General features: G+C 38.7%; 3 protein-coding genes across 10 annotated transcripts; all 3 read left to right on the forward strand.

The window, feature by feature from the left end:
* Positions 1–863: 863 nt before the first annotated feature.
* Positions 864–7,669, forward strand: LOC118226456 (disabled homolog 1-like). Of its 2 annotated transcripts, XM_035416083.1 has the most exons (10): positions 864–934; positions 1,094–1,262; positions 2,132–2,283; positions 2,588–2,686; positions 3,849–3,980; positions 4,659–4,742; positions 5,074–5,121; positions 6,145–6,244; positions 6,534–6,920; positions 7,123–7,669. In XM_035416083.1, the coding sequence occupies exons 2-9, from the start codon at positions 1,172–1,174 to the stop codon at positions 6,914–6,916; spliced, it is 1,089 nt and encodes a 362-aa protein (XP_035271974.1). In that variant the 5' UTR covers positions 864–934; positions 1,094–1,171; the 3' UTR covers positions 6,917–6,920; positions 7,123–7,669. The 2 variants fall into 2 exon arrangements, with proteins under 2 accessions (XP_035271974.1, XP_035271973.1); XM_035416082.1 differs by lacking the exon at positions 864–934 and having other exon boundaries at positions 1,082–1,262.
* Positions 7,670–7,761: 92 nt separating this feature from the next.
* Positions 7,762–20,541, forward strand: si:ch73-40i7.2 (FYN-binding protein 1). Of its 6 annotated transcripts, none has more exons than XM_035416075.1 (16): positions 7,762–8,103; positions 10,913–11,558; positions 12,363–12,459; positions 13,917–14,008; positions 14,661–14,698; positions 15,116–15,153; positions 15,397–15,517; positions 16,155–16,314; positions 17,111–17,264; positions 17,429–17,448; positions 17,533–17,596; positions 18,286–18,349; positions 18,744–18,906; positions 19,545–19,578; positions 19,956–19,993; positions 20,227–20,541. In XM_035416075.1, the coding sequence occupies exons 1-16, from the start codon at positions 8,101–8,103 to the stop codon at positions 20,271–20,273; spliced, it is 1,779 nt and encodes a 592-aa protein (XP_035271966.1). In that variant the 5' UTR covers positions 7,762–8,100; the 3' UTR covers positions 20,274–20,541. The 6 variants fall into 6 exon arrangements, with proteins under 6 accessions (XP_035271966.1, XP_035271968.1, XP_035271967.1 ...); XM_035416077.1 differs by having other exon boundaries at positions 17,536–17,596; positions 20,227–20,452; XM_035416076.1 differs by having other exon boundaries at positions 17,432–17,448; positions 20,227–20,452.
* Positions 20,542–21,516: 975 nt separating this feature from the next.
* On the forward strand, positions 21,517–24,587 carry pex11g (peroxisomal biogenesis factor 11 gamma). 2 transcript variants are annotated; one of them, XM_035414691.1, is made up of 5 exons: positions 21,517–21,993; positions 22,147–22,335; positions 22,510–22,688; positions 22,787–22,858; positions 23,183–24,587. In XM_035414691.1, the coding sequence occupies exons 1-5, from the start codon at positions 21,931–21,933 to the stop codon at positions 23,424–23,426; spliced, it is 747 nt and encodes a 248-aa protein (XP_035270582.1). In that variant the 5' UTR covers positions 21,517–21,930; the 3' UTR covers positions 23,427–24,587. The 2 variants fall into 2 exon arrangements, with proteins under 2 accessions (XP_035270582.1, XP_035270583.1); XM_035414692.1 differs by having other exon boundaries at positions 23,201–24,587.
* Positions 24,588–24,842: the final 255 nt, after the last annotated feature.

Raw genomic sequence — 24,842 nt, forward strand, 5'->3', positions numbered from 1 at the left:
CTTTCAAGTTCAGCCCTGCTGCCCGAATGAACCTCGAGTTCTTGGACTGACCTCATGGTTTGTTCATTCACCTTGTTCAGAATAATATGTGTCTCTGCTGAGCTACAGAACAATTCTGGCTCAGGCCACTATACAAACAACTCCATTGGAAAGAAATAAAAATGACTAGCTACAGTAAATACGGAGATCTGTATGCGTTTTCTGCCAGCTCTCAAACTCCACTGCCACTATTCTATTACACTAGATTGGACTCTACAATCTTTCCCTACCATCACGCGTGAGTTAGAAAACATTTACACAGGAATTGAAGCTGATCTGATTCTGTCCCAAACCCAGACGTTTCCTAGCTTTTCACACTCACCTTTATTAACCAGGGGTTAATTAATACTTGCCCCTTGGTGTGAGGAAATGCTGTCCTTTCACATTATGCAAAATTAAACACTAATCCCAGAGCTAAGAGGTGGTTTAAAATGTTTTATGAGCAGTCAAACAAGGTTTTTGCTGTAAAAAAGATGCTTTCATATTCCACCTGGGCAAAGAACTCCAGTTACTCCCTGTTACACCAGGTTAATGTTCTTTAGAATTTACCTAGTAGTAAAAAAGAAGTTCATACACATCAACATGAAAATTTGCCTCGAGTTAGGTCTTTGCCATATTCTCCTTTTCCATTCACTTACAAATCTGACAAATTGTTCTTAATTTATGTCAAACTGCAGGCCATTTTATTCATAAATGTTCATTCTGTTGAAAGCCATTGAAAATGATTTACTTTATAGAGCACTTGAAGAAGAGAAAAACACTTATAATCTTCCTGTTGTCAGATGGAACATTAATAGGTCACGAGTCAGACATCTGCTTTGACCTTTGGCCAAAAGAAGCTCACAATTCCCAAGGCTTACTACAGGTAGGACAGAGAGGACAAAGCTGTTAGCAGGTAAGTAACAATGAGACATTCTCTGTGCCAGTGTACATGCCTTTTTTCTTTGTAAATCCACAAAAATGATGCACATCATCCAAGTTATTTTTCACATTATAATGCATATGCTGATTTGACAATTTCTTAAATGCCTTTACCTACTACGTTCATTTTCAGAAGAAACACTGTGGAAGCACCATCTGTTAGAATTTTCAGAAACAGCAGGTGTACACATACTGTACCACCTTTAACACCATGGACGGAGAACAGGAGCCTACCAAGCTAACTGTGAGCAGTCCAGTTCAGACCCAGATCCCCATTAAGACCTGGCGTTCCATCAAGAAAGGTGAGAAAATGCAGAGCTATGTGAGAGCCCGTTCCCAGAGTCATAATTGCTTGAATCTGACCTTTCAGCGCAGCTATATTCATCTTGTATTTTATCCAAAGGTTTCATATCTTTTCACCAGTAGTTCACAGTCTTTATTAAATGAACTTGAATGAGCAGCTAGTGTATGCCACATGGCATGATTATTTGTCCATTTTCTTTGTGGCATCTAAGGAAGTGGTTCCTGGAGATATACCTTCCTGTATGTTTTCACGCCAACCCTAACAAAGCACACCTCATTCAATAGCAAGAGATCTTGTTGAGCTGCTAATGATTAGAATCAGGTGTGCAAAATTAGGATTGAAATGAAAACCTATGGTAGACTTGGATGGATGTTAGACTTCCAGGAACAGGGTTGGTAACCAGTGGGATGGTAGACTTCCGGGATCAGGGTTGGTAACCACTGATCTAGGGAGTTCAGGGAAAGGGAAAGTATAATCAATTACAATGTGATATGTAAACAATTTTCTTTATTTTAAATTTTAAAAGATTGCTATTTTTGACTTTATTTGCTTTGATATGTCTGAGAATTCATTGCCTCCTGGTAGGCCTACCCAGCTGTATGCTCATCCAAACATTAAAAACTATGAAAAACAATTTACTCAAATCTGTTTTGTGTCCATAGAGCACACCAAAACATAAAGATTAAGCGTTCTGTTATTACTGTGTGCAACAAAAGTGCTTGAGAAGCAGGTTAGGCATTAACCAATGAGAGCAGAGTTCTCTTTTCTTGATGCGTCTGAATTTAATGAGCTGTTAAGATAATTAGTGAAGAGCTCACATGGTATTCTCTCCTATTACTTGCTGTGTTAACATACTTTTGCTGCCAGTTTCTGTCCCTGTTACCGAGAAGACGGCAGAACACTTGGCCTCACGTTTCCAAGGAGATGGGGTGCGCTACAAGGCCAAGCTCATTGGGCAGGATGAGGTTACTGGGCCCCAGGGGGACAAGATGTGTTTGGACTCCATGATGAAGCTCAAGGTAACCTGAGTGAACATGGACATGCATGCCACTAGGGACTCCACTAGCTGCTCCACTGACAGTAACAGAGTCTACAGCCCCCTGAACATGAAGTGATGATACCAATGATATACCTCTTGACTTGTGCTTAATATTTCATAAAGCCTATGATGGCTAACTGTATTTCACGATGAGAAATAAACTGTATGTTGGTTTTGCATTTGTTTGTGAATAATTAAAAGAGTACATTGGGAATATACATGGTGGATGGAGGGTGGGGGTGGGCATTGAATCTACTACTAAATCTGTGGATCTCTTGTCCCAGGGCTGGGAGGCTGCTGGGAGGCGACAGGGACAGCACAAGCAGAGGGTCTGGCTCAAAGTGTCCACCACAGGCGTGAGAATCGTAGACGAAAGGACAGGGGTAAGTGGCGTTTCTCCACACTGGGAGATCCTGTCAAGGGAGGTTTATTTTGCGGAAACACAGCTACACAGCTGGGGAAGCTGTGCTGTCCAACAGAACTGAGAGGCTGTATCAAGATGTGTATAAGATAGTGGAGTGTGTGGTTTTCTCCCTTCTTGAAGAAGATGAGGTGAAGCACAAGCCATTGCAACTGAAATACATGTTTAACTTGTTTTTGCTGGTTTTGATGAGAGTTTGTTGAAGGGAAATAACAAATGTGCCCTTAGCTAACCAAAATACGCACTGTTGTTCAAATATTTTGGGGGTACATTTTCATTATTTAGTCTGGAATACTGCACCATTGCAGTCCAGGAAACTGAATGGGAAATAAATACTTTTGGCTGTGTATACAGTGTTTGCAAATTCATTTGGGAACGTACACTACATGCAAAATGAAAAATGCAGCAACACGCGCCCTTTCCAGGGTCAGTGGTCATTGATTATGTTTTGACATGTTGAATAAAGTAGAATACCAAGGATTTGCTGAAGAATTGTGAAATATTATTGTAGAACAATCGTGGCACAAAGAACTACAGAACAGAGTGTCAACTAAGATGGTTTAAGTCAGTTTCATAACTTAAGTCATAACTAATCTAGTCATCTAACTAATAGTAACTAAACTAGTAATTAATCTAACTAAATAGTAATTGTTTGTGATATAACTGTTTACTGAAAATGCCTATTTTCTTTCACTTTAAACAATCAGTAGAACAAAGTTTGATTAACAGTCAGTAGAACAAAGTTTGATAAACAGTGAGTAGAACAAATTTTGATAAACACTGAGCAGAACAAATTTTGATAAACAGTGAGTAGAACAAAGTTTGATAAACAGTGAGTAGAACAAATTTTGATAAACAGTGAGTAGAACAAAGTTTGATAAACAGTGAGGAGAACAAATTTTGATAAAATGATGTTTACTTTACAGAGTGGGCTCTATAACACACTCTTGTGCATGTACTTACTTGTGAGGACCTGTTTCAAAGTGATATGCCATGTGAAATAGTTTACCAGTTGTTCTGTTAATGTATGAGAACTCCTTTTAGGAAATGTGTTAACCCTGGCTGGTATAGCAGGATGTCATAAACCATGATGCTAATAAACTATAACTATGTCTGCACCACAGGTAGTGGAACATGAACATGAGATTGAGAAGATCAGCTCTTTGAAAAAGGATGATTCTGACCCGAGGGCTTTCTCATACATCCATGGTCACAACGGGGGCTTCAAGCTGTTTTTCATCAAGATGGCCAATGCAGTAAGAACTTTGGTTATGGGCAAACATACTGCCTAAATCTTCCTGTTCTCTGCACTGTGGCACCAACTGCCCAATCTAACATTTCTGTTGGCTGTTCATCCTGCCCTTGCAGGAGTGTGTGTCAGGCCTAAGGTTAATAACCTCATTATCTTTACTGAGGTTCAATATTGCTTTATTGAGTTATGTCATTTCAATAGATAGCTAACTTATCTCACAACTAGCTTGGTAGTTTCAGAATTGTGCCTTACTTCATTTATCTGAACATCTGCATTTGTAGTCTATGAGCTATGTGGTCAGGTAGGTCCACATCCCTTGTGATAAAAAAAAACAATTGTTTACTGAAAAGGTACTTTTGACATTTCTGTAAAAGTTAAGATGTACCAAATTGCAGTAAATCAGTGGGGTTGGCAGAGCTGATTTATAAATTTATGATGAAGAACAGTTCTTCCTTTGAACTGCATTAATTGTTTTTGGATGTTGGTTAAAATACACCACGGTCTTAGTTTACAACCCGTGCAGTTATAAATGAAAGTATTTTCATAAAATTCAGCCAGATTTCTGAATGAACCACACAAAGTGAGTGGTTAAATGGAATATAGCCCCATACATTTTCTTATATTTTAATTGCACTCTGTGCAATTTGCCTGCATAATCCAATTCATAATTCTGTTACAATAGGCTGACCCTGTCATTGAGGACATCAGAGATGTTTGCCAGATTATGGCCCAAGTGGAACGAGTCCCAGAGACTCCACAAACACAGGTGAATTACAAATTTATTCTGGGTTCTCAATTTCTCCAAGAATGCCTCAAGGAAGCCATTCGTTTGACTGTTGAAGCATGAGTCAAAAAGGCTGTGGTAAAGCATTATTTTGACTGCGATGATTGGAATAAGTGCCCTGCGATAGACTGGCAGCCTGTCCTGGGTGTATTCCTGTCGCTTGCCCAATGCATGCTGGGATAGGTTCCAGCACCACCCCCGCCCCACCTCCCCCCTTGACCCTGCCCTGGATAAATGGGTATAGATAATGAATGGTTGGATGGATGATTGGAATAAGTTGCTGATCTATACCTTTAATATCTACCACTTGCAGAATGGAAATTCTCTGCTTCTGGACGAACAAGTGGTCACTCCTCAGAAGGTCAGGCAAATGAATGATTATATCCAGTTCAAGGGAGACTGTGACATGTTGCTTCTTGGGCTGATTTTCGTTTAATATTAACATAGCTTCTCAAAATCTGGTTATGGAACTTCCTCTTTCTTGGGAAGAGGGAAGGTTGTGGGAAAATGTTGATAAGATGCCTCCCTTTTTAAATGTTTTTTTTTTGTTTATATTTGTTTTTCTGTGTGTTTTCGATTGGACAAGCTAGATTTGATGCACAATGAATGACATTTTAGATATTTACAAATGTAAATTTCAGATGAGCAGTTCGCTTTGTGATGGCTACTATACTATCAGCACATTCAGAGAGATTTAAATGTCTATAGCAAGAAAATTCCCTCCAAGTGGCCTAACTCTAAAAGAGCTTATACAGTGAGTGATATTTTGTTTTCAGAGCCTGTATATATGAACTGATTCCTTTTATACTGTTTCTTCACAATTATAAACTTACATATCTGTTTTTACATCATGTTAGTGCATATTTCCCTGAACAAAGTTATCTCAGGTTGAATGTGCCACAGGAACGTTCCAATATTTAACTTTGTTCAAGAATAATAAGGTGATACAGAGAAACACAGCCTCTGGAGGCATACAATTGCAGTAATACCTGCTTTAGTGTTAAAGTGTGTTCTTGCTTTAAACCAGTATAACCAAACACCAGCCATTGTAAAGACAGTAGGGTGTCAGGCACTTCTGTAAATATCTGAAATGTACTTCATCACACACAAAAACTGCTGGATACAGTCAAATTAATTTGCAGTCAATTTGCCATAGTTAATTACTGAGGGAATAGACCCAGCCATCAGATATAAGTCTTTTGTTGACTGAACCCCTAAAGGCCTGGTTCAGCCCTTGTGAAACAGAATAAAAACTCTTAACCTGATCACAACTGAAATATTTAGCCAGATTAGGTGATATCCCTTGTGAAGGCAATAGCATGCTTGATGTATGCTTGAAGTATAAGATTTTATACTTTTGAATACCATTGTGTCTGGTCTTCAGTCGCAGTCCCATGATGAGCTCACAGATTTATTTGCCCCTCCCTGTGAGACCCAAGCCCCCATCTCACCAACTACACCTGCTTACCACTTGAGTCCACCAGGTGAGGCATCTGTGTACAACTTTTGAAAGTGAAAAAGCCATGTAAACTACATGACTCAACAGTTAGCTATATTTGCATTAGTCTTGCATAACTTCAGTAAAACCTACTGGGTAAGAGTCTTAATGCTAAATGCCTAAATGTAATGAATTAATAAATTATTTAATTTATTGTTTTGATATTATAGTTCACAAAACCTGAGCCCTAATCATTTCAAACTGATTTAACATATAAAGTAATGTTTTTTGTGAATACTGTACATCATTTTAATGCAGTTTTGAACTTCTTAAAGGATGTCAATCGCAGAACCCCTGGGCTTCTCCCCAAACACCCCCTGCCTTTCCTGGCCAGACACTAGGGGTCACACCCTTCACTGTATCGTCTGCTACAGCCTGGGGCCCACAAGGGCATCTTGGGGCCCCGTACCCCAGTTTTAATGGGCCCTGGGATGCCACTGGACCCTGGACCACTCAGCAGACTGGGTCAAGCTGGGTTCAGCCCAACCTGGTGCCACAGTTGGGCCCTGGGGCCCAATCACCTGGTGTGATGACATCACCAGGAGCCGTGTGGGGCCAAGCACAATCTGCTTATCCCACTGCTGCTGTCAATTTCCATCCCGCTGGAAGAGAAGAAATCCCAGACCTGCTCACCAGCACAACCTTCCAAGCCCAGTAAAACTGTGAGTTCAGGTTGGAGTTTAAGAGATATACAGACTAAAGCTCATACGATGTGAAGGAGTCTTTTGAAAGATGACTGTAGTCTTATATACAAATTCAAACATTGAAAGCTGATGTTCTGGGGTCCAATTTTGAGATGTGTCATTCATTTGACATTTAATTTGTGCACTTAATTAACTTACTATGTCCTCTGCTTTTTTGTAGGTCACCCGTCCATTCACCAGTGATGCTTAAGAAGAACTATTCATCCCTTTTTATAGGAATCATGATATTGCTTTCAAAAATGGAAGCAACATATTCTGAACCTGTCTATCTATCTATCTATCTATCTATCTATCTATCTATCACTAAAGCAGTAGTGCACATAGTTTTTGTTAAGCAGGAACCAAGTACAAATTCATCTATAACAAGCTATTATAATAGAAATATAAAGCCATACACAATACAATGTACAATAAACAAAATACCACAACCAAATTAATACAAAAGGAGGGAATGGAGATGGGATTTCTGGAGATGTGAGTCTTCAGACTGTATCAGAAACCAGTGAGTGACTACAACTGCTCTATGAGTGAAGGAAGTACCATCATGAAAGACCCATTTCTGCTGGAAAGAAATACGTTAACATGCCGTGAAGACCACTAAAACAAGCAACCGTTGACATTGCCTTTTAAGGGTATGGGTGTATCCAAATAATATAAGGAAAATGCACTTAACACCATTTGTGTACAATAAACCATTATACAACATATGGGCCATGTGATGTCATATCTATTTCGATAAGAAACATTTGTTTCTCATCCATGCTTTGTATTAAAATAAGAGTACTGGATTTACTGGCGAGTTCAAGTTCAACGATAGAAAAAAAATAATTCTGTACAAATTCCGTATCTAATCAAGTTGGAAAAATAGTACTCCTCTGAAACGTATTGATGTACATTTAAATATCTAAGTTCTCCATACCTTGCAGCAAAACAGCAGACCTTCTAAAATACTTACGCATCCTGACGTGGCAATAGCCACAGCTCACACTAGCTATTTGTGGCAATGTAGGTCAGTTTATCAGTAATGCGGAACTACTCTCTGCGAGGTCGCAGATATGAGAATGACTTGCCAAAATAACAGCTGAATTGAAGTCAAACTCCTTGAATACTCGGGATAACTAGGAATACACGAAAAGATATGGTAAGACAGTGCCCCTTGAGGCGCGTATTCGCTTTGTCGGGTAACGAATAAAAACAAGGTGACGGGGTGGAATTGGTAGGTGACTTCATGCAATTTAGTTCTATATATCAGTCTCCATCGACAATCTCTAGCAATGAACATCAGCTAAGCGCGCTGGATATATAAGCATTAAACCATTTGTGGCAGTGCATATTTAATATTCCGCAGGAAAAGGAATTAAATTGTGTGCCCAAAGCTACCCGTGGTAACTGTTAACCGTGTGCTCCGACAGTACTGATAGTAGTGTGAGCAGGAGGTGGCTCGTGCTGTTTCTCTCATAATTCTTAAAATGGCCTAGCACATAATGACTTGAGATTATTGTGCTTCGGTCGCTTACAGTAATCGCACAGAAATAGCAACTAAATACATTTGTTTGGTCACTGAGGTAATGCGCACATTTTTGTTTGCCTACTTCGTAACACACCTGTTTCCTTGTGATGGAATGCATACTTGGCTGTTGATACCGTTTAATGGATCATTTAACATGAACAGTTTAAGCTACCTGGAAAAATATTTAATACTGTCATGTGATTTCTGCGAAATTGTCACACAATGACACAACACATATTATGCACGTTAATTTCTAGGTTCTCATTTATGTTGAACTGTTAACTCAAACAAATTCGCAGGTAGCTTGATTACAACTGGTTTAAGTGACCTGTAGGACCAATCTTATGTCAATGTTGGTGTTGGAAATATTACTAGGAATTCCGTGTATAATGGGAATAAGTTTTCAGTAAATCAATACACAACAGTTTTGCCTTTCTATTACATATTTAGATGGATAAGATGCACAAGGTTCTTATTTTTATGCAAGGCTGAAATGCACTCATTCTACTTTGTTGAAAGCAAGCAAAGAAAAATTGCCTTAAATGTATGGATAATCCATCATACACTCAATATGACCAATGTCATCTCTTATCATTGCCCAATCCAGTTTAACATGTATATTTTTTTACAATAATTATTTCTGTACTTCTACAACACTTGTAGTTTATTATTAACATTGGTTTGTCTGAGCAATGTATGCTCCATGATCCATGTTTATCTGCAGATTTGAATAATTCTGTGGGAAGCTCTGTGAACATGAATAGACTTGTTGTACACTGTGTTCATTTTTGCATAATTATGTAGAATTCTGTGCTATCCCCACCGTTTTAACCCTGTGCTCCCCTCTCTTAACTGAATCAGACTCCATATGAGTTTTTTATGCTCTTTACAAATATTACCGCACATTATAACCGGGCATGAGATTCTTTCCATTTTAGACGAGATAATACTGGAAAGAGTGTATGTAGTTCACCAGAAATCTGGAAATTTAATTACTGGAACTGTTGTGTATTACTACCCAAATATACCCAATTATCGGTCCCATTCTCCGCAGCTTGTCCGGTTCACAGGGTTGTTAACTTTTGAAACTGTTCTTAGTCTAGATACATAGGTTAAAAAGGGGAGCAAGTGCTTTGAGTAAGCAAGCATTTGCAAAACCGTGCTATCCTCTCTATGTATTGTGTGGTGGAGATAAGAAAGACCTTGCTTGTTTCCTGTGCCTGGGGAAAAAGTTCTCTAGAAGCAAATGCATGTATCTTATTGGTCAAATGGGAAACGTTATGACTGCTGTCACCATGGCTACCGTTGTTAAAGGTGATAGGTGTGTACATGCATTTGTGTGGTTATGGGTGCTTCCTGCTTGTCTGATTGTTTAAATTAGACTTATGTAATTGTTAAACCGAGATATTTAACAAGAGTAAGGCCATGATTTGGGGGGGAAATTCTTCCTTGTGTTAGATTCCCAGAATTACTTGTGTGCCCTTAGAAATAAAACATTCCTACTTGTCTCACTTTCTATTTGAAGGAGCCAAGCTATAAAGACAAATTCAGTGGCAGGCTCTTTTACTGTTAAACCTGTGACCTCATTTTTTCAGAGAAACTGCTACTTTCTTTTTAGATGTTTTCTCTCTCAGGTCCTGTGGTTGCCACTACATCAGGCAGTCTTGTAATATTTCTGCCATGTTATGAAAGATATGTATACCACTTTGTTTACAGGTATGCACAGCTTGCTTTTACCCCTTCTAAAAACAGTTTTAGGTTAAAATGAATTTGATGAAACTGTCATCTGTTAGTGTTACATTCTTCTGCAATATGTTTAAATAGATAAAATGCACTGTGAAGAGAGAGTAGTGAGTAGTAAAAGTATGAAAGGCATGGAAATATAAAAAAAGTTTAACCCAATTGAACTGACCCAAAGCACTAGCATAGCCCTTTACTGTTTTGTCACAGAATGTTCAGTTATCAAAGGCATGTCACTGACATTTTTTTTTACCAAGGCTAAAAGTAACAATGAACCTTAGAAATAGTCATGAGCAAAACAGCTAAAAAAATCTTTTTGGTTTATGGGTTCCTCGTGTGTGCAAAAGAAGTCTGTTTCAGTGTGGTTTATCATCTTGGCCTGATAGCAACACTTACAAAAAACGTGCTAACTCGTGCACATATTTCCTCTGCTCGTGCTGCACTAAGTACTGTAATTTGACTAAGCCTTTTTTGTAAGGTAGTCTTTAAGCAAGACATTGTCTGGCTTTTCTAGTGGAGTTCTTGCTGTTAGTATGGTTCCATTGCCTTCTTCTGAGCTATGAGTTATGTGGGTTGACTTTCACTTTCTCTGATGAATTTGAGCGGTGGTTTAAGGGGAGGGGGTTGATGTAGCTGCTTCCTCATCTGTTGCTTCCTGATGAAAAGCTGAGCAGTTCAGCTTCTCACTCTTCTCTGGCAGGAGGAGAGTGTGGACGTCAAGGCCTTGAGGGCTAGGTTTCATGCTAAGGCTGAGATGGCTGCTGTTGGAGGAGGCGGTCCCCCGAGGACCTTGCTGCCAGGAGTCGGGAGAGCAGGAACGCCGATGGCATTCAACTCGAACGTCAATGGAGCTGTCAGACCCAAGGCATCGCCCACTGGTCCCAAACCGCTGCCAGGAGTTCGCTCCCCTTCAGACTTGTACAGGTTCCCCAGGCCCCCCACGGCTGATCCTGGGGGTCCAACCACTGTAAGAAACCTTTCTCCACTGGGCGTCTTCCCAAGACCGCCGCCGTCTCACCACATCGGCTCCCAAGAGCAAAGAACGGCCTCGCCAGGCACAGAAAAGCCAGGGAGGGTCAAAGCAACAGGGGAGCTGTTACAAAACAAGATGCTGAGGCAGCTTCCTGGGTCAGACGGGACCGTACCCAAGCCGGCCTCTCCCGTCATCACCTTACTGCGCAGCCAGAGGAGCATGACCGAAGTCCCCCCCCTCAGGAGGAACCTTCCCCCTGAGGGACCCAGGCCCCTCAAACCCAAACGTCCGCCTTACGTCAATCTGGACAATTTCAGGAAAGCTCCTGCTTTCACCCCAATGCCTAGACTTCCAACGCCAGGGAAGATTCATGGTATGCCTCTCTGTTCTGTTGTATTGCTGCCTACCTCTATTTTTCCCATGAAGTAGAAATATTGCTTTATGGAAATTCATGGCCTGTAATTAGGATGTTGCAGAAATTTCCGTGATATCTCTTGGACTGACAACTAAAGACAGATACTTTCCTTTTTATTATAGATGTATTTACTTGACCAAAATATCACTGTGCTGATACGATGAAGTTTTTATATCTTGGCAATAATGGCAGTAATGTTTTAAGGCTTCTGTGTGCAATAACAACCATGGAAAAGTTAATGCAAAAAAGTTTTAGGTCATAATGGAGGCTAAATCACTGGAGTATGTAAACTTTGTGAACGCAGTACATTTCTTGTTGACAAAAATAATCAAAATAATTCCTTTTAAATATTTACCTTCAAGCTTTCATCAGATAATGTCATATTTGAAATATTTCTAAATTTGATGGCATCTTACTTTACTAGACGTACTTTACCAGTTATCTTATTCTGTATAAGTTGTAAAAAATCTTTCACTTTTTATATCAGTTCTATATTAAATACTGTATGTGCCTCTTTTATACTATAATAAGTATAAGTATAAATGTCTCCAGCACCTCTATTCCTGTAAGACAAGGACATACTTGCCCTTTGCGTGGTGAAAGACTGTCCAATTTTTATTCATATTGAAGCAAATTATTTGTAACATCCAGGATTGGAGACATTCCTAAAGGAGACCTACATTACTACAAAGCTACCTGCCACAGAGCTGACAAAGGCATACAGGTCCTTCTGTGTTTCTGAGGGTTTGTTTTCCTTCTCAGGTGGCAGCAGTCCGTCCCTGCCTGGGTCAGCTAGTCCATCAGGTCCACCAAGGCTCCCAGCAAAACCCAGCAGTCTACACCAGCAACACTCCACTGTGTGAGTTACCGCTCCATGAAATGCTGACCAGATGACTACTTGGGGCATTTGGGTGACAGGAAGTTTCTCATATAGTCATCTATTTAAGGGTTTGGGATAATGTGACATTGTCCAGCTGCTCTCCCTCCGAGTGCTTTTGGAAGCCTCTTCAGGACTATTTGGGATTGGAGTTTACTCACAATTATAAATTAACCCTATAATCTCATGGGAAATGGGGTTATAAAGATTGTGCTGCCTACAGTTGCCCAGGCATTTTTCTGTAAACCCGTAGAGCATACTGACAGCAATTGTTCTGATTTACATTTCTTTCAAACTTCATTGGAACCAAGATGGGGATTTTTTTGTCTTGTCAGATTTTACATTTAAACGCCCAGCCTCGCGTTTTCAGGGTTCTTATATACTGGGGATATGTGGGTGGATAAAACGGAGGCATCTTCCGTTTTGCCTTTTGTTTCACACTGAGCTTGTTTCTGATGTTTGTTTGGTAGCAGAGGCTTGCAGCTTCCTGCAGTGTTACACTTTAGCTTGTTCATATGCAGAATTTTTATCAGCCAAAAAGATCTAAACAGGGTACTGAAATGACACAGTTACACAAAGAGGAAAACAATGCTGAAATTTGAATACTGAATCTGCCTTTGCACTCCTTGTCTTTTATCAGCGCTGTAAGAATTTAAATGTCATTACGTATGTCATTCACCTGCCTTTTCAACAAGGCAGTATTTGCAGTTGCTGATATGTTGGATGACATAAAAAAAAATCATTCTTCATGAATATCCAAAGAAATGCTCAGCTACCTGCTCTGCTCCCTGTTTTTTGACATTTGTGAACTACAGTACATGAAGCATACAGCATGAAGGCAGAAAAATATTATATGTTTATCAGTACTGTTAATGGTTATGCCAGCTGCATCTTGTATTTATTCAATATTTATTGTTAACTTTGACATGTTGCACTTTTAAAAGCAAGATTTTTCATAAACACAGTTTAGCAAATTTAGGGATCATTGAAACTAACTTGCCAAACTTTCCTTTTTAATTGTTATTCAACGTTAGGGTTAAATGTTGATTGAATCCCAGCCTAGGAGATTGATAGTTGTTGTAATTTACAGCAGACCAAAATAATGAGGTCATGAAATTCCTTTACAAGGATCAAATAGTTATTCACATGTATTCAAGTAGTTCTTTATGCATTTTTCACAGTAGCAATGACAATGCACTCAGGCACACTATATAGGCAGTCTTTCACATTTAGAGGGTAGTAAGTAAAGGAACCAAGAAAACTCAACCGCAAAGAAAGGCTTTTCAGTTTCAAGTTTTTCGATGTTGCCCATTGTACTTTTGTTGTACTTAAACTAATGGGAAGAAAAAGGCTCACTTTATTTTTAAAAAATCATTAATCATTACGAACTTATTTCTCTCTTCTCACTGTATTTTTCTTTGATGATTTTCTTTCTGAAGTCTTGATGAGGATGACCAGGACACTTATGATGACATAGATGTGCTTCCACCTCCCCCACCCCCTCCACCAAAATATCCAGGAAGTAGAGATGGTAAGGTGGAAGGGAGGGTAAAAAATTAGTGCTTGTTTGTTCAGATGATACAAGAGTATCGCTCTGTTCATCTTAAAGTTTCCCTATGAAGCTCCTGTATCTTGAATCTGCAGGTCTACTTATGCAGCATTACTAATGCAGTGTACAGTTTAACAATTTAACAATAATTTTCTTTATTCCTTTGTATTGTCATTATACATTTTTTATTAATCAGTCTACCAAATAATAATAATAACTGAATAATAATAACTGCGCTCATATGTTCAGTTCAGCTTTCTGAAAACTGGTAGTCATTGTTTATAGCCATCGCCTGCCATGCCCCGTGTTTGAAATACAGCATTTTAAATAAAGTAAAAATGTGTCAAGATAAGCATAATTAAGATTATTCTGTAATTTATGTAAAATGATATGCATTTCTCAAATATTGTCTCTTATGTTTAGCACTTAACTACTGCTTAACATGAGAAATGCCATACAATAGATGTCAGAACATAATCCAGGCCCCAATGTCTAACTGTCATTTGGTTTTAGTTTAACTCGGGTCTCCTTGTCTTTAGTTATTCCAGGTCTGGATGCATATACATTAGGCATAATTCTGTATTTTCTGATAGATCAGAAATATTTCGTAGATACAATGTAACTGCATTTACAGACTCCTGGACTGACCATGGTTCCACACAAGGAGATGAGGTGAGCATCAGGCATTTCTGACAGTGTGTTCAGAGACGTGCCGCAATGCGACCTGAACATCTGCGTGTTCTGGTTAAATCATTGTATCATGCATGTAGCATTATTTAACTGGGAACTGAGAGGTTGCAACAGCATTGTTGCTTTGCTTCATGAAACACCTCTTCATGCAACAAATGACTGTAGCTTTGTAGTTCGTAGCTGACTGTGTGCTGCTCTTTCCTCCCCCTCTTCCTTCTCCTTCATCAACAATTCTTGTAAATCATTAAGGGGATTTTTATCACTATTGTTTTTAAGTTTTCTACCTTCTTATGTTTTTATTTCTGCATAAGTATTTTGATTTCTGTTTGACTTCCTTAAATCCATGAAACGCTGGTTAGGCTTAATCTGTTGTATCATCTGTCTCTGTTTTCCCAAAAGGAAAGTGGTGAAAGTGAAATTTATGAACCTATTGATGAGTAAGTATTATCTTTATGCATTGGATACTATGATACATGATCCTGTTCTTCCATACCATGTACTAATGTAGACAGAGGAGGGAAAAGTGTATGTATGTGAACATCAAAAAGGTTTAGGTCTTATGTCTTTGCATAACAATATTGGTCACCAACCAGGGCAACAAGACCAGTGCTCAGGACTGACACGGGAAGAGCAAGAGTTAATGTAAAGCCATTTTTTTTACATCTTCTCAAATGCACTAGACCTGAGGAGTCATCCAATCCCATCAGCAAGGTCAAGAAAAAGAAGGACCAGCTTGAGCTGAAAAATAAAGACCAGAGGGTGAAACAAAAGAAAGAGAATGAATACAGAAAGAAATTTAAGGTGGGCTACCATACTGCTCACTGTCACCTGCCTTAAAATGTCCCAGACCCAAAATATGGAATTTCTAAAAGAAACACACTCAACTCAATATATTGCATGACAATTGGTGCTGATCCTACATAAAGTATAAAATGAATGAGATGAAGGACCATACTACCATGAAAAGAAAGAGGTTTCTGGCAAAACGGCCCTTCTTCAGCATGGCAAAATTACCAAAAGATCTTTTATCTCATTCATTCCAGACTCAAAATATCCCATAAAAATAGTGTTTTTCTGCTTGCCTAATATTAATATCTGTCGAAAACATTGGCACACAGCTAATTTTTTTAAGGTAAATGGAAAATGTGTTACCTTCTGTCAGTGGCGTAGGTTTCGTTTGAACATTGGGAGGGACACATTAAGCGGGGGGTCTGGGGGTCCTCCCCCGTTAAATTTTGAGCATCAAACACTTCATTTCCTGCATTCTGGTGAATTTTTATGCACCAATTTGTGCCTTTTCTGCATCAATTTAAAAGTCCTCTGCTTCTTTCATGTTTTTATTGGCGGGGACAAATGCACGTGTTCTAAATCTACGTCTATGCCTTCTGTATTGAAAAGTGCAATATTCATGAAAATCTTGTACTCTGCTCTTTTGTAGTTGACTGAGCCAGTGGAGGTCTTGCATATAGCCAAGGTTCGACACGACTGGCAAGGGGGCAAGAATGATCTGTCTGTGCGGCAGGGTGACACTATAGAGATCATCCGGATCAAGGACAACCCAGGGGGCAAATGGCTTGCCCGCACACTCAGTGGCACCTGTGAGTTAAGCCCGTTTCACTCTGGCAATACTGCTTTTGCCTGTAGTTTCATGGCTTCTCAAATCATGCACTCAAACAACAGATTTTACATGTAAACTACCAATTAGCCTGCTGGCTATGAAATACACAGCATTCCCCACTGGTTTCAGTCCAAGTATAGTATTGTATAGTTCTAATTATAATGTGTGGAAATGTAATAGCGGGTTATCTTTCACCATAAACATATTTGCAACTTCTTGTTTCTGTCTGCCTGTATGGCAACGAAGCTGACATAATAGGCATGACTGACTAAATATCGTATACTGTATAACTGCAATCATGCCCGCTGTGTGAAATACCGAAATCCACAGAGCCAAGAATCAACTGTCTAAAATTCATATTGCTAAACGAAGGAATTTGCAGTTTCTAACGCCCTTGTACATGCATTGCTGACTCTCTCTGTCATGAGCTCTTGTATGTATAAGTTAATTCATACATATAATTTGTGTGTATGCATTTTCTGATGATGTGAAAATCAGAAACCAGATTTTGAAGTTACCAATGCTTTATATGAACTTCTACCTAGTTATGGTCAACACTGTATAAACACACTTCAGTAGGTGCAGTACATATGGAGCCTGATTCCGAACCTGTATAAATAAAACAGAACGTGGTGGAGAAAAGATGTCAGCTGGAAACAGGATGCATATGGATGCGGATGTGGCAGTGATGTGAATATAAACCATATCTGTTCTCATGGATTTTGTATGATGCAAAGGATGTTACAGAGCCATGGCTTTTCAATTTTGACATGCAGATGGGTACATCAACAATACGTGTGTGGACCTGGACTATGAGGAAGTGAAGCGAAGCTTCCTTTGTAAAGCGGCAGACGCCTCTTTCCCCCCACCACCTCCTGCACAAGACGATGACTTCTACGATGATGTGGGCTCCTCACAACAATTGAACAGGTTATTACAGTCCTGTCGTATCTGGTAAATTAGAATTGCAGAGGATTACAATGTAGCCCTCCCTCAGTTGCTCCTTAACCAGAGCATTACCCAGTTAAGGTTATTTATATAGAAAACCAGTTGTCTGCTAGTGGAATTAATTGTTTTTTTTTTTCCTTTTACAGCAGCACTGATTTGGACAATGGTAAGTGGGGCTGACAGTGGGTCCTTCATGCATAAGAATTGTAAAGATTCAAGCTTTTAATAGCATCTTTTTTCTTCCTCACAGAAGATGTGTATGATGATGTGCAGCAGATACCGGATGAGTTCCCACCTCCCCCTCCAGAGCCAAGGTACCTCAGTCTGCCCTTGTGTAGTTGATTCTGTTAGTCTTACCCTATATAATACATTAATTAGCACCAAAAACATACCCATACAAAGCAATTCATCATCTATGTCAAGTAAATATATTGCTCTTTCTGGCATGGTATTGCTTAATTATATATATTTTTTAAAAGAAGGCATTATGATTATGGAATAATTATATATATTTTATTTTAATGATTAATGTAGCACCTTAACATCAACCATCAGGTGGAAAGCAATCATGACTTCAGTCATGTAGCTTTGTTCCAGTATAAGCTTCAAATAGACACTGTACTGCTTTCAGCCTGGTACATTGAAAAAGGAACTGAAAAATGTGTGCAAATAATAAAATAATCTCAATTATAAGATAAAATGTGCTGTGTTGGAATGTTGCACTTTAATGACACTTTTGAAAGTGACTATATGAGTCACCTTCTGGGTTTGTTCAGTTTGTGGGTTTCATTTCTACAATATTTTCTAAAGCAACAAAAGTGAATGATTAGGTACACAGTAACAGTAAAATGCTTTTTTTGTGTGTTGTTGAATGGGTGAATGTGTATGTGAAAAAATAAATTTGTATGTAGACAAATGCCAGTATATGCTTAATACAGATATTTAAAATATGTTGTTACACAGTGCTATTAACACAGATAACTACTGTATTTTTATTTTCCAGCCTAGATCCCAAAAAAGCCAAAAAACAGGAAAAGGAAGAGAAAGAATTTAGAAAAAAGTTTAAGGTGAACTGTTGATTTTAATTCTTATTTTGTTCTGTAGACAAATGTTTCATATAGGTACAATTTCTCTTTACCAGTGTAATGGCTTAAAGTGAGAACTTTAACATGTCCTATAACCAGTCATTTTGATATTTTACTGATCAGAGAAAAGTTTCTATTTGAAAGAGGTTTGAAAATTACTTTGACCATTCTCTTATACATACTATGTACAACGTGTATAAAATATTGAAAGTACACAATATGCTGTATTTTTTAAAGAAAAATAGTATTATGGGCACAAAACAGTGTTATGGGTTCTTTGGATGGACAGTCATGGATTTCAGTCAATGAGACCAATGAGGATAATATCATAAAATGAGACCAATATTAAATGCAATGTGTTTGTTTATGTCAACAGTTTGAAGGGCCTATAACTGTCATCTGCCACATGATGGTTGATCCCAACAACAGCGTCAAAAAGGGAGGTGGAAAGGATCTATCCTTAAATCGTGGAGAGATCCTGGAAGTCATTCAGTTCATCAACGACAAGAAGGCATTGTGCCGCAACCAGCAGGGGAAATGTATGTGAATGGTTGCCCTCTTCTGTCAAGAACCTGCATAACATTTCATGGAGATTTTTTATTCCATTTTCATTGGTCACAAACTTATTTGGACAAGACCAAAATATATCTCCTGATCCAATTGCTTTAATTTTCCAGTAAATGTCTAGGCCTTCACAACAGTGTTTGTGATATAAAATAAAACTGAAATAGTTTTTTTATTCAACAGCTTTTGTTACTACTATTCACTTTTTGCACAAATACAGTCCAGCAGTTTCAGTTTCAACTAAGCTAATTTCTTATTGTTTAAATACCAAGTCATAGCTTCTGATATGAACTCATTACTCTAACAACTTTTCACCCTAGTTGAATGGCTGTCTGCATTACAAAATTGTTGAAGGGGCTGAAATGTCAATCCATCCACGCATCCACTGATTCAATATCTATGCCCAGGCTATGGGGGTGGGGGCTGGAGCCTATCCCAGCATGCACTGGGCACAGGACTGTAATGTGTATTAGTAAATTATGAAAATATGTTGCTGAAGTGAACATCAGCATGCACTGTGGGTTTCTCAGGGCCATGTTTGAGAAACACTAGTCTAAAGCATTTATTTAAAAATATATTTTCCCTCTTACCTTTATTTCTTCTTTTTTTACAGATGGATATGTGCCACGGTCTGTCCTCCTACACATGTAAGTATCTCATCTCACTCAGTGACAAATTCCAAACTGTCAGTAACCCAGTAACCAGCCTTTATAGCCTATAGACTAATCATGACCTGAGAGGATGTCATTATTCTCAGAAAGGAAGGAAATAGTTCCATGAGATATAATCATCTAGAAAGTAATCAGATTATCGCATTTAAAACAGCCGCTTAATTTACTAATAGCCAGATGATGATATTCCTAGTTACATGCAGTATCCTGTTAGTGAATGAGTCATCTCTCCACTGTAATTCCTGGATAGAGAAGTATCATAGCTGTCTAGATTCACATCTTCCTCATAAAGTATGCACATTCTTGCCTCATGTTAATAGGAAATGTTTTTCACTCTGTAACTTTTATTACAGGGAAGGGGAAATTTATGATGACGTTGATAGCCAAGCAGGTTTGTAACTGGTTTTAAAGTGGATTCATTTTTAAATGATCCCTGTGACTTATTTCCCTTCAGTTGTTTGACATTAAAAATTATAAATTATATAGGGATGCTAATAGTCAGTACAGTCTGTATTTTAAATGGAAATAGTGTCAAAAATAATTACAACCTAGTAATCATACTATTTGACTGTGGTTAAATATCTGTATCTTTTTTCCTGTCTTGTTTCTCTCTCTGTGATACAGTTGTTTATGACAACGATTCCAGCACAGATCAGAAACCCTGGTCCTGAAGACAGTAGTTGTAAATGGGATGAAGTCTAACCTGAGAAAATATTTATTTCTTCCAGAGAGGAATTTCTAAATAGCCATTAGTTCAATCTGGTGCATAGAAAAGCAAGCGCTCAAAAGAAACTTGAATCTCTTGAGGTTTTTTACAATTTGTAAATAAAATGTTGGGCTTTCAGTTTCACTCTGTTTGTTTTGTACAGTGCTTATTGTTTACTTTTTTGCTCTAAATAGTTAAAATACATGCGCAAATAAAGGTTTTACTCACATGTCTCCTGTGGTCCATATACCTGACAGATCTGAGAACCTTCCATATGGACATTGCATCATGTGAAAACAGTGTTTCTTGATCATGAGTTGTCATCCTTTGAGAATCATGTTATAGCCATATGGCATGGCACATGCCTCTTAGGGTGCACTGGAGCATCTTCAGAACTGACAATCTCTGGTTCAAGCTGAGACAAGCATTCTTCCTAAAGTTCTATCTACCGCATAACATATTAATTCAATATTGCATTATTAAAGTAATTTAACATTTTATTATACTTATGAAATGTTTGATTTAACTAGTTATGGATGGTTTTGCAAATGGTTCTGATTCATTCTGGAAAATATTTTTTTTAAATTATTATTCATGAATGTAGTTATTTCAACTTTGAGGACTCCACATATTCATGTTTACTGGACAAAGGTGATGAGGCTGTGAACTGGTGAGTGTCAGATCTAGTAAACAGCAAGACTATGGTACCCTTATTAAGAGAACAAGGACCCTTTGGTATTTGGGGTTGGACCGTAACTCAGCACTGTTCCTGCTGCCTGGGGTTTTCAAAATGAGTAATTACGTCTGGGTCACCTGTGTAATCATTTACACGTTATTTGTCCATGGTTGGAATGGAAGTTCCGCAGTGCCAGACAAATGTATGCTTTGTTTTCCAATTAACTAACTGGCTTTAATGTAATTCCCGAATAGTTTCACAGGCTAGAGACCTAAAACAGCGGGTATGATCATGATTTGCACAAGCCCCACCACTCTTGTACTGGTACAATAACGAACAGCCGCTAACGAGAGATCACCTGTTGTTCTGTGGTTCAGAGCAGAGACTGCGCGTACTCTTCTATGCGCGTACTCGTCTTTTTCTAAAACCTTCCGCCCAAGTATACGCTATTTGATGAAAGTGCTGTCAATCAGGCTTTAACTGTTGTCTTATTGGTAGTCAAATTCTGACGTCAATCCTGCGACACTTTCAATCTGTCAGTGCCAGGCGGAAACACTCTGTACTTGAGCTTTTCATGTAGACTAAATCCTGCATATTAATGGGAATTAAACTGACTAACATTACAGCTGATGTACCAGTCAAATGGTTATTACTCAGTTATGGTCCATTTTCATTTAAGTGAGAAAACTGACTGGTGAGAAAATGTTGTCTTGAAGGTTTGGGTTGCAGCATTCGCTTTAATGTATCGTCCAGCGTCAAAGTCCGCTGGCTAGCAGAACTTAGCTACCAACTTGAATTTAGCTGGCTATAAGTTACATTTGTACTTTTAGCAAGTAGTTGTCCGTTGGTTTTATTTATTTATTTATTTGCGAAACTTGGTCGTACTTGCCTCTTATTTTTGACATACATTGGGCTAGTTAGCGTACAGGTTAGTAAGTCGGTAGCTATGAATGACCCCGTGCAGTCGTTAATCACTGTTCTTGAGTCCTACAGGGGAAGAGATAAAGTGGTAAGTTTTTTATGTGTATGTGTGTGAGCATATCTTTGATTTGACAATTTATTTGTACATACTAGGTGTGTGCATATGTATTAAGATCATGACACTTCTGAGTATTAGCAGTGATAAAAAAACAAGAACTCCCTATCCGTATATCTGTTTTAGATACGGACACTTTGCTATGGGTCCCAACTTGTTGGCGGAGTCATTTCTCAGAAGACCGCTGGATCTTCAGAGATGGGGAAGAGTCTCTTGCTGTTCTCGGCCCAGCTTAGCCACTGCCGTACTGTACTGCGACTCTTTGATGACCTGTCTATGTTCGCCTACTCCAGGAGTTATGGTTTAGGGGGCACGGCAAGTAAACTGTTCACAACACATACATTTAGCGAAATAATAATTTTAAAACTATTTGTACAGTATTTGACTAATTGATGTAAATACTAACGAAGAACTAAGCCGTCAGGACAAAAATGGCAGTGAGTTGTTTTCAGGGCGTAGCTAAACGTGAGCGCTCTTCTGTGCACTCAGGAGGCAGACCTTGGGTTGCGCTGGATGTCCGTGCTAACTAATGTGGCTGACCAGCTGTACTACCCCTGTGAGCACGTTGCATGGGCTGCTGATGCCGAGCTCATCAGAGTCAAGTCTGACAAGTGGTGGACCTTAAGCACTTTTCTGTGGGGCCTCTCTCTACTACTTGGCATTCTGAGGTAAAACACACACTAACCTGATCCTGAACCTGGCGCGACAACACTGACATACCGGCTGCATACTGTACATCCCAAATAAAATACCATTTCCCCCCCAGATCTGTCCGAGTGCTTCTGCTGCTAAAGAGAAGACTGAAGAAAACTGAGGGGACTAGACAGATTGACAGAGGGTATGTAATACTGTTCATCACTTCACTAAAAAGGAGGGTATAAGGAACAGCAAAATCCAAAATGGATTTTCTGTGGAATTCTTCCTTGGTGAGCTTGGCGTGTGATTAAATGCTGTATGTCTGGTTATAGGATTTTTGCTGTGGTGTCAGCAAATGTTCATTGCTACAGTATGGGTATTGACGATTGTTCTTGAAAGGTGAATTATAACTATAAAACAGTGATTATAACTTGGTAATAACATTTTTAGAATGGGAATATTAATCTTCAAAACACTTGAATGCCAAATGTGAGTTAAAGCTGTGTTTTCTTTCAATTTGCATCAGTGTTTTTCCCCCCTCCAGCGAGGCACATGTCAGCAGGCGCTCTGAAGCCCAGCACCAGGTGCGAGCAGAAGTACTCAATATTCTCAGCAGCATGGCAGACCTGAGCACTGCCATTCACTGGATGCCGCCTGGTTTCCTGTGGGCAGGACACTTCCCTAATTGGCTGGTGGGACTTCTGGGTACCACTTCCTCTTTGATTGGTTTGTACCAAATGACCTCATGTGAGAGAGAAACTGCAGACTGAGGGCCTTTGTTCAGAAGAAACAAGACTTTGTTTGATGTATTTTTGACTGCTGAAATCTTGCTGTAACATTTTGTAAAGTCCTATACACGCTGATAGGCTTGTTTGTAGAAAGAGGTTTCAGTTTTACATGACTTTTGTAGTTAAGCTAATTGGACTGTAATTTCACTTAATTAGCAACCTATGCACAGATAGGTATTGATTTGAAAATACTTAACTATGAATGATTCCTAACTTAGATGCAAAAGTCAGTGAATGTATTGCAATAATCACAGAAGAGGACAGACACAGTTTACCTCCAGTTCAGTATGTATTTAAATGCATGCAAGGCTAGGGCTTTATTGTGGACCTCAGCTACATATTTAAGTGGTAGCTCTAAATTGCTACTTGTGTCTACTACAAGATTACAATGAATTGTGGGACTGATTTATGATGCCTCTGGACAAACTGTTCCAGTTTCTTTCAGTTAATGTTTCAGTTTTTGTTATGCACTTAGCATTGTCAAAATTCAGTAGCAGACACATTTAATTTATCATGTTAAATAATATGTAAATTAAATATATGACTGTATGGGGACATTATAATGACAAAGGTTGACAGCATCGTGCAAGTGTCAAATAAAGCATTTGGTTGCATACATGCATAGATACAAAATTACAAGATCTGGTTTCCCAGTGACATAGCTGACAAATGTCTACCAGCTGATGCCTGGGGGTACTGTAGAATTACTTAAGTGAAATCATGCCTGAAATCGAAACAAGTTCAAGAAAGTGACTTACAGGGATTGTGTGGGAGGCATCACTAATTATAATATAAAAGGGATGCTTAGCAGTTATTGTGTACTGTACATAGATTTACAGTACACACAATTTAGCTACCGTGTAGCTTTTTATCACCTAAATGATATATATATATATATATATAGAGAGAGAGAGAGAGAGAGAAAGAGAGAGAGAGAGAGAGAGAAATGGACATTTACTGTGAAACGTATGCCAATTTACCCTGGAATATATATTTTTTATTTTTGTGGGATATGCATATTGCATTTGAATGCATTAATGATCTTTACCATTACTTGTATTAAATCTAATGTTCTTTTTTATGTAAACTGGGGTGAAGACACTTTCTGTAAAATAAAGGCAATCATTCAAACTCAAAACATAATCAGCTGATATGGAACATCGATCTGTAGCTGTGGATTTCTATTTGGTGTGCAGATTGGAATTATCTCATGAGTATGACCTATAATTTCAGGTGACCGAATATCTAAATACTGGCGGTGTGGACTGTGTTGAATAGATACCGAAGAGTATTCATAGACACGGAAGTGCTACAGTATCTGTATCCCAGTGCTATACTGTACTTTCCACAAGGGGGCACAGATTACATTTGAGCAAATCTATAAACGTGTACCGAACT

The sequence above is a fragment of the Anguilla anguilla genome, chromosome 4, assembly GCF_013347855.1.
Source record: "Anguilla anguilla isolate fAngAng1 chromosome 4, fAngAng1.pri, whole genome shotgun sequence".
In the NCBI taxonomy this organism is placed as follows: Eukaryota; Metazoa; Chordata; class Actinopteri; order Anguilliformes; family Anguillidae; genus Anguilla; species Anguilla anguilla.

What these genes read in the sequence shown, in the direction of transcription:
- LOC118226456 (XM_035416083.1), top strand. Translation starts at nt 1,172, where the DNA reads ATGGACGGAGAACAGGAGCCTACCAAGCTAACTGTGAGCAGTCCAGTT. An exon ending in ACTCCATGATGAAGCTCAAG is followed by an intron (nt 2,284 to 2,587) that starts GTAACCTGAGTG and finishes CTCTTGTCCCAG; the next exon opens with GGCTGGGAGGCTGCTGGGAG. An exon ending in TCATCAAGATGGCCAATGCA is followed by an intron (nt 3,981 to 4,658) that starts GTAAGAACTTTG and finishes CTGTTACAATAG; the next exon opens with GCTGACCCTGTCATTGAGGA.
- pex11g (XM_035414691.1), top strand. Translation starts at nt 21,931, where the DNA reads ATGAATGACCCCGTGCAGTCGTTAATCACTGTTCTTGAGTCCTACAGG. An exon ending in ACAGGGGAAGAGATAAAGTG is followed by an intron (nt 21,994 to 22,146) that starts GTAAGTTTTTTA and finishes TATCTGTTTTAG; the next exon opens with ATACGGACACTTTGCTATGG. An exon ending in CTACTACTTGGCATTCTGAG is followed by an intron (nt 22,689 to 22,786) that starts GTAAAACACACA and finishes TTTCCCCCCCAG; the next exon opens with ATCTGTCCGAGTGCTTCTGC.
- si:ch73-40i7.2 (XM_035416075.1), top strand. An exon ending in AACGCCAGGGAAGATTCATG is followed by an intron (nt 11,559 to 12,362) that starts GTATGCCTCTCT and finishes TTTCCTTCTCAG; the next exon opens with GTGGCAGCAGTCCGTCCCTG. An exon ending in CGGTCTGTCCTCCTACACAT is followed by an intron (nt 19,579 to 19,955) that starts GTAAGTATCTCA and finishes CTTTTATTACAG; the next exon opens with GGAAGGGGAAATTTATGATG.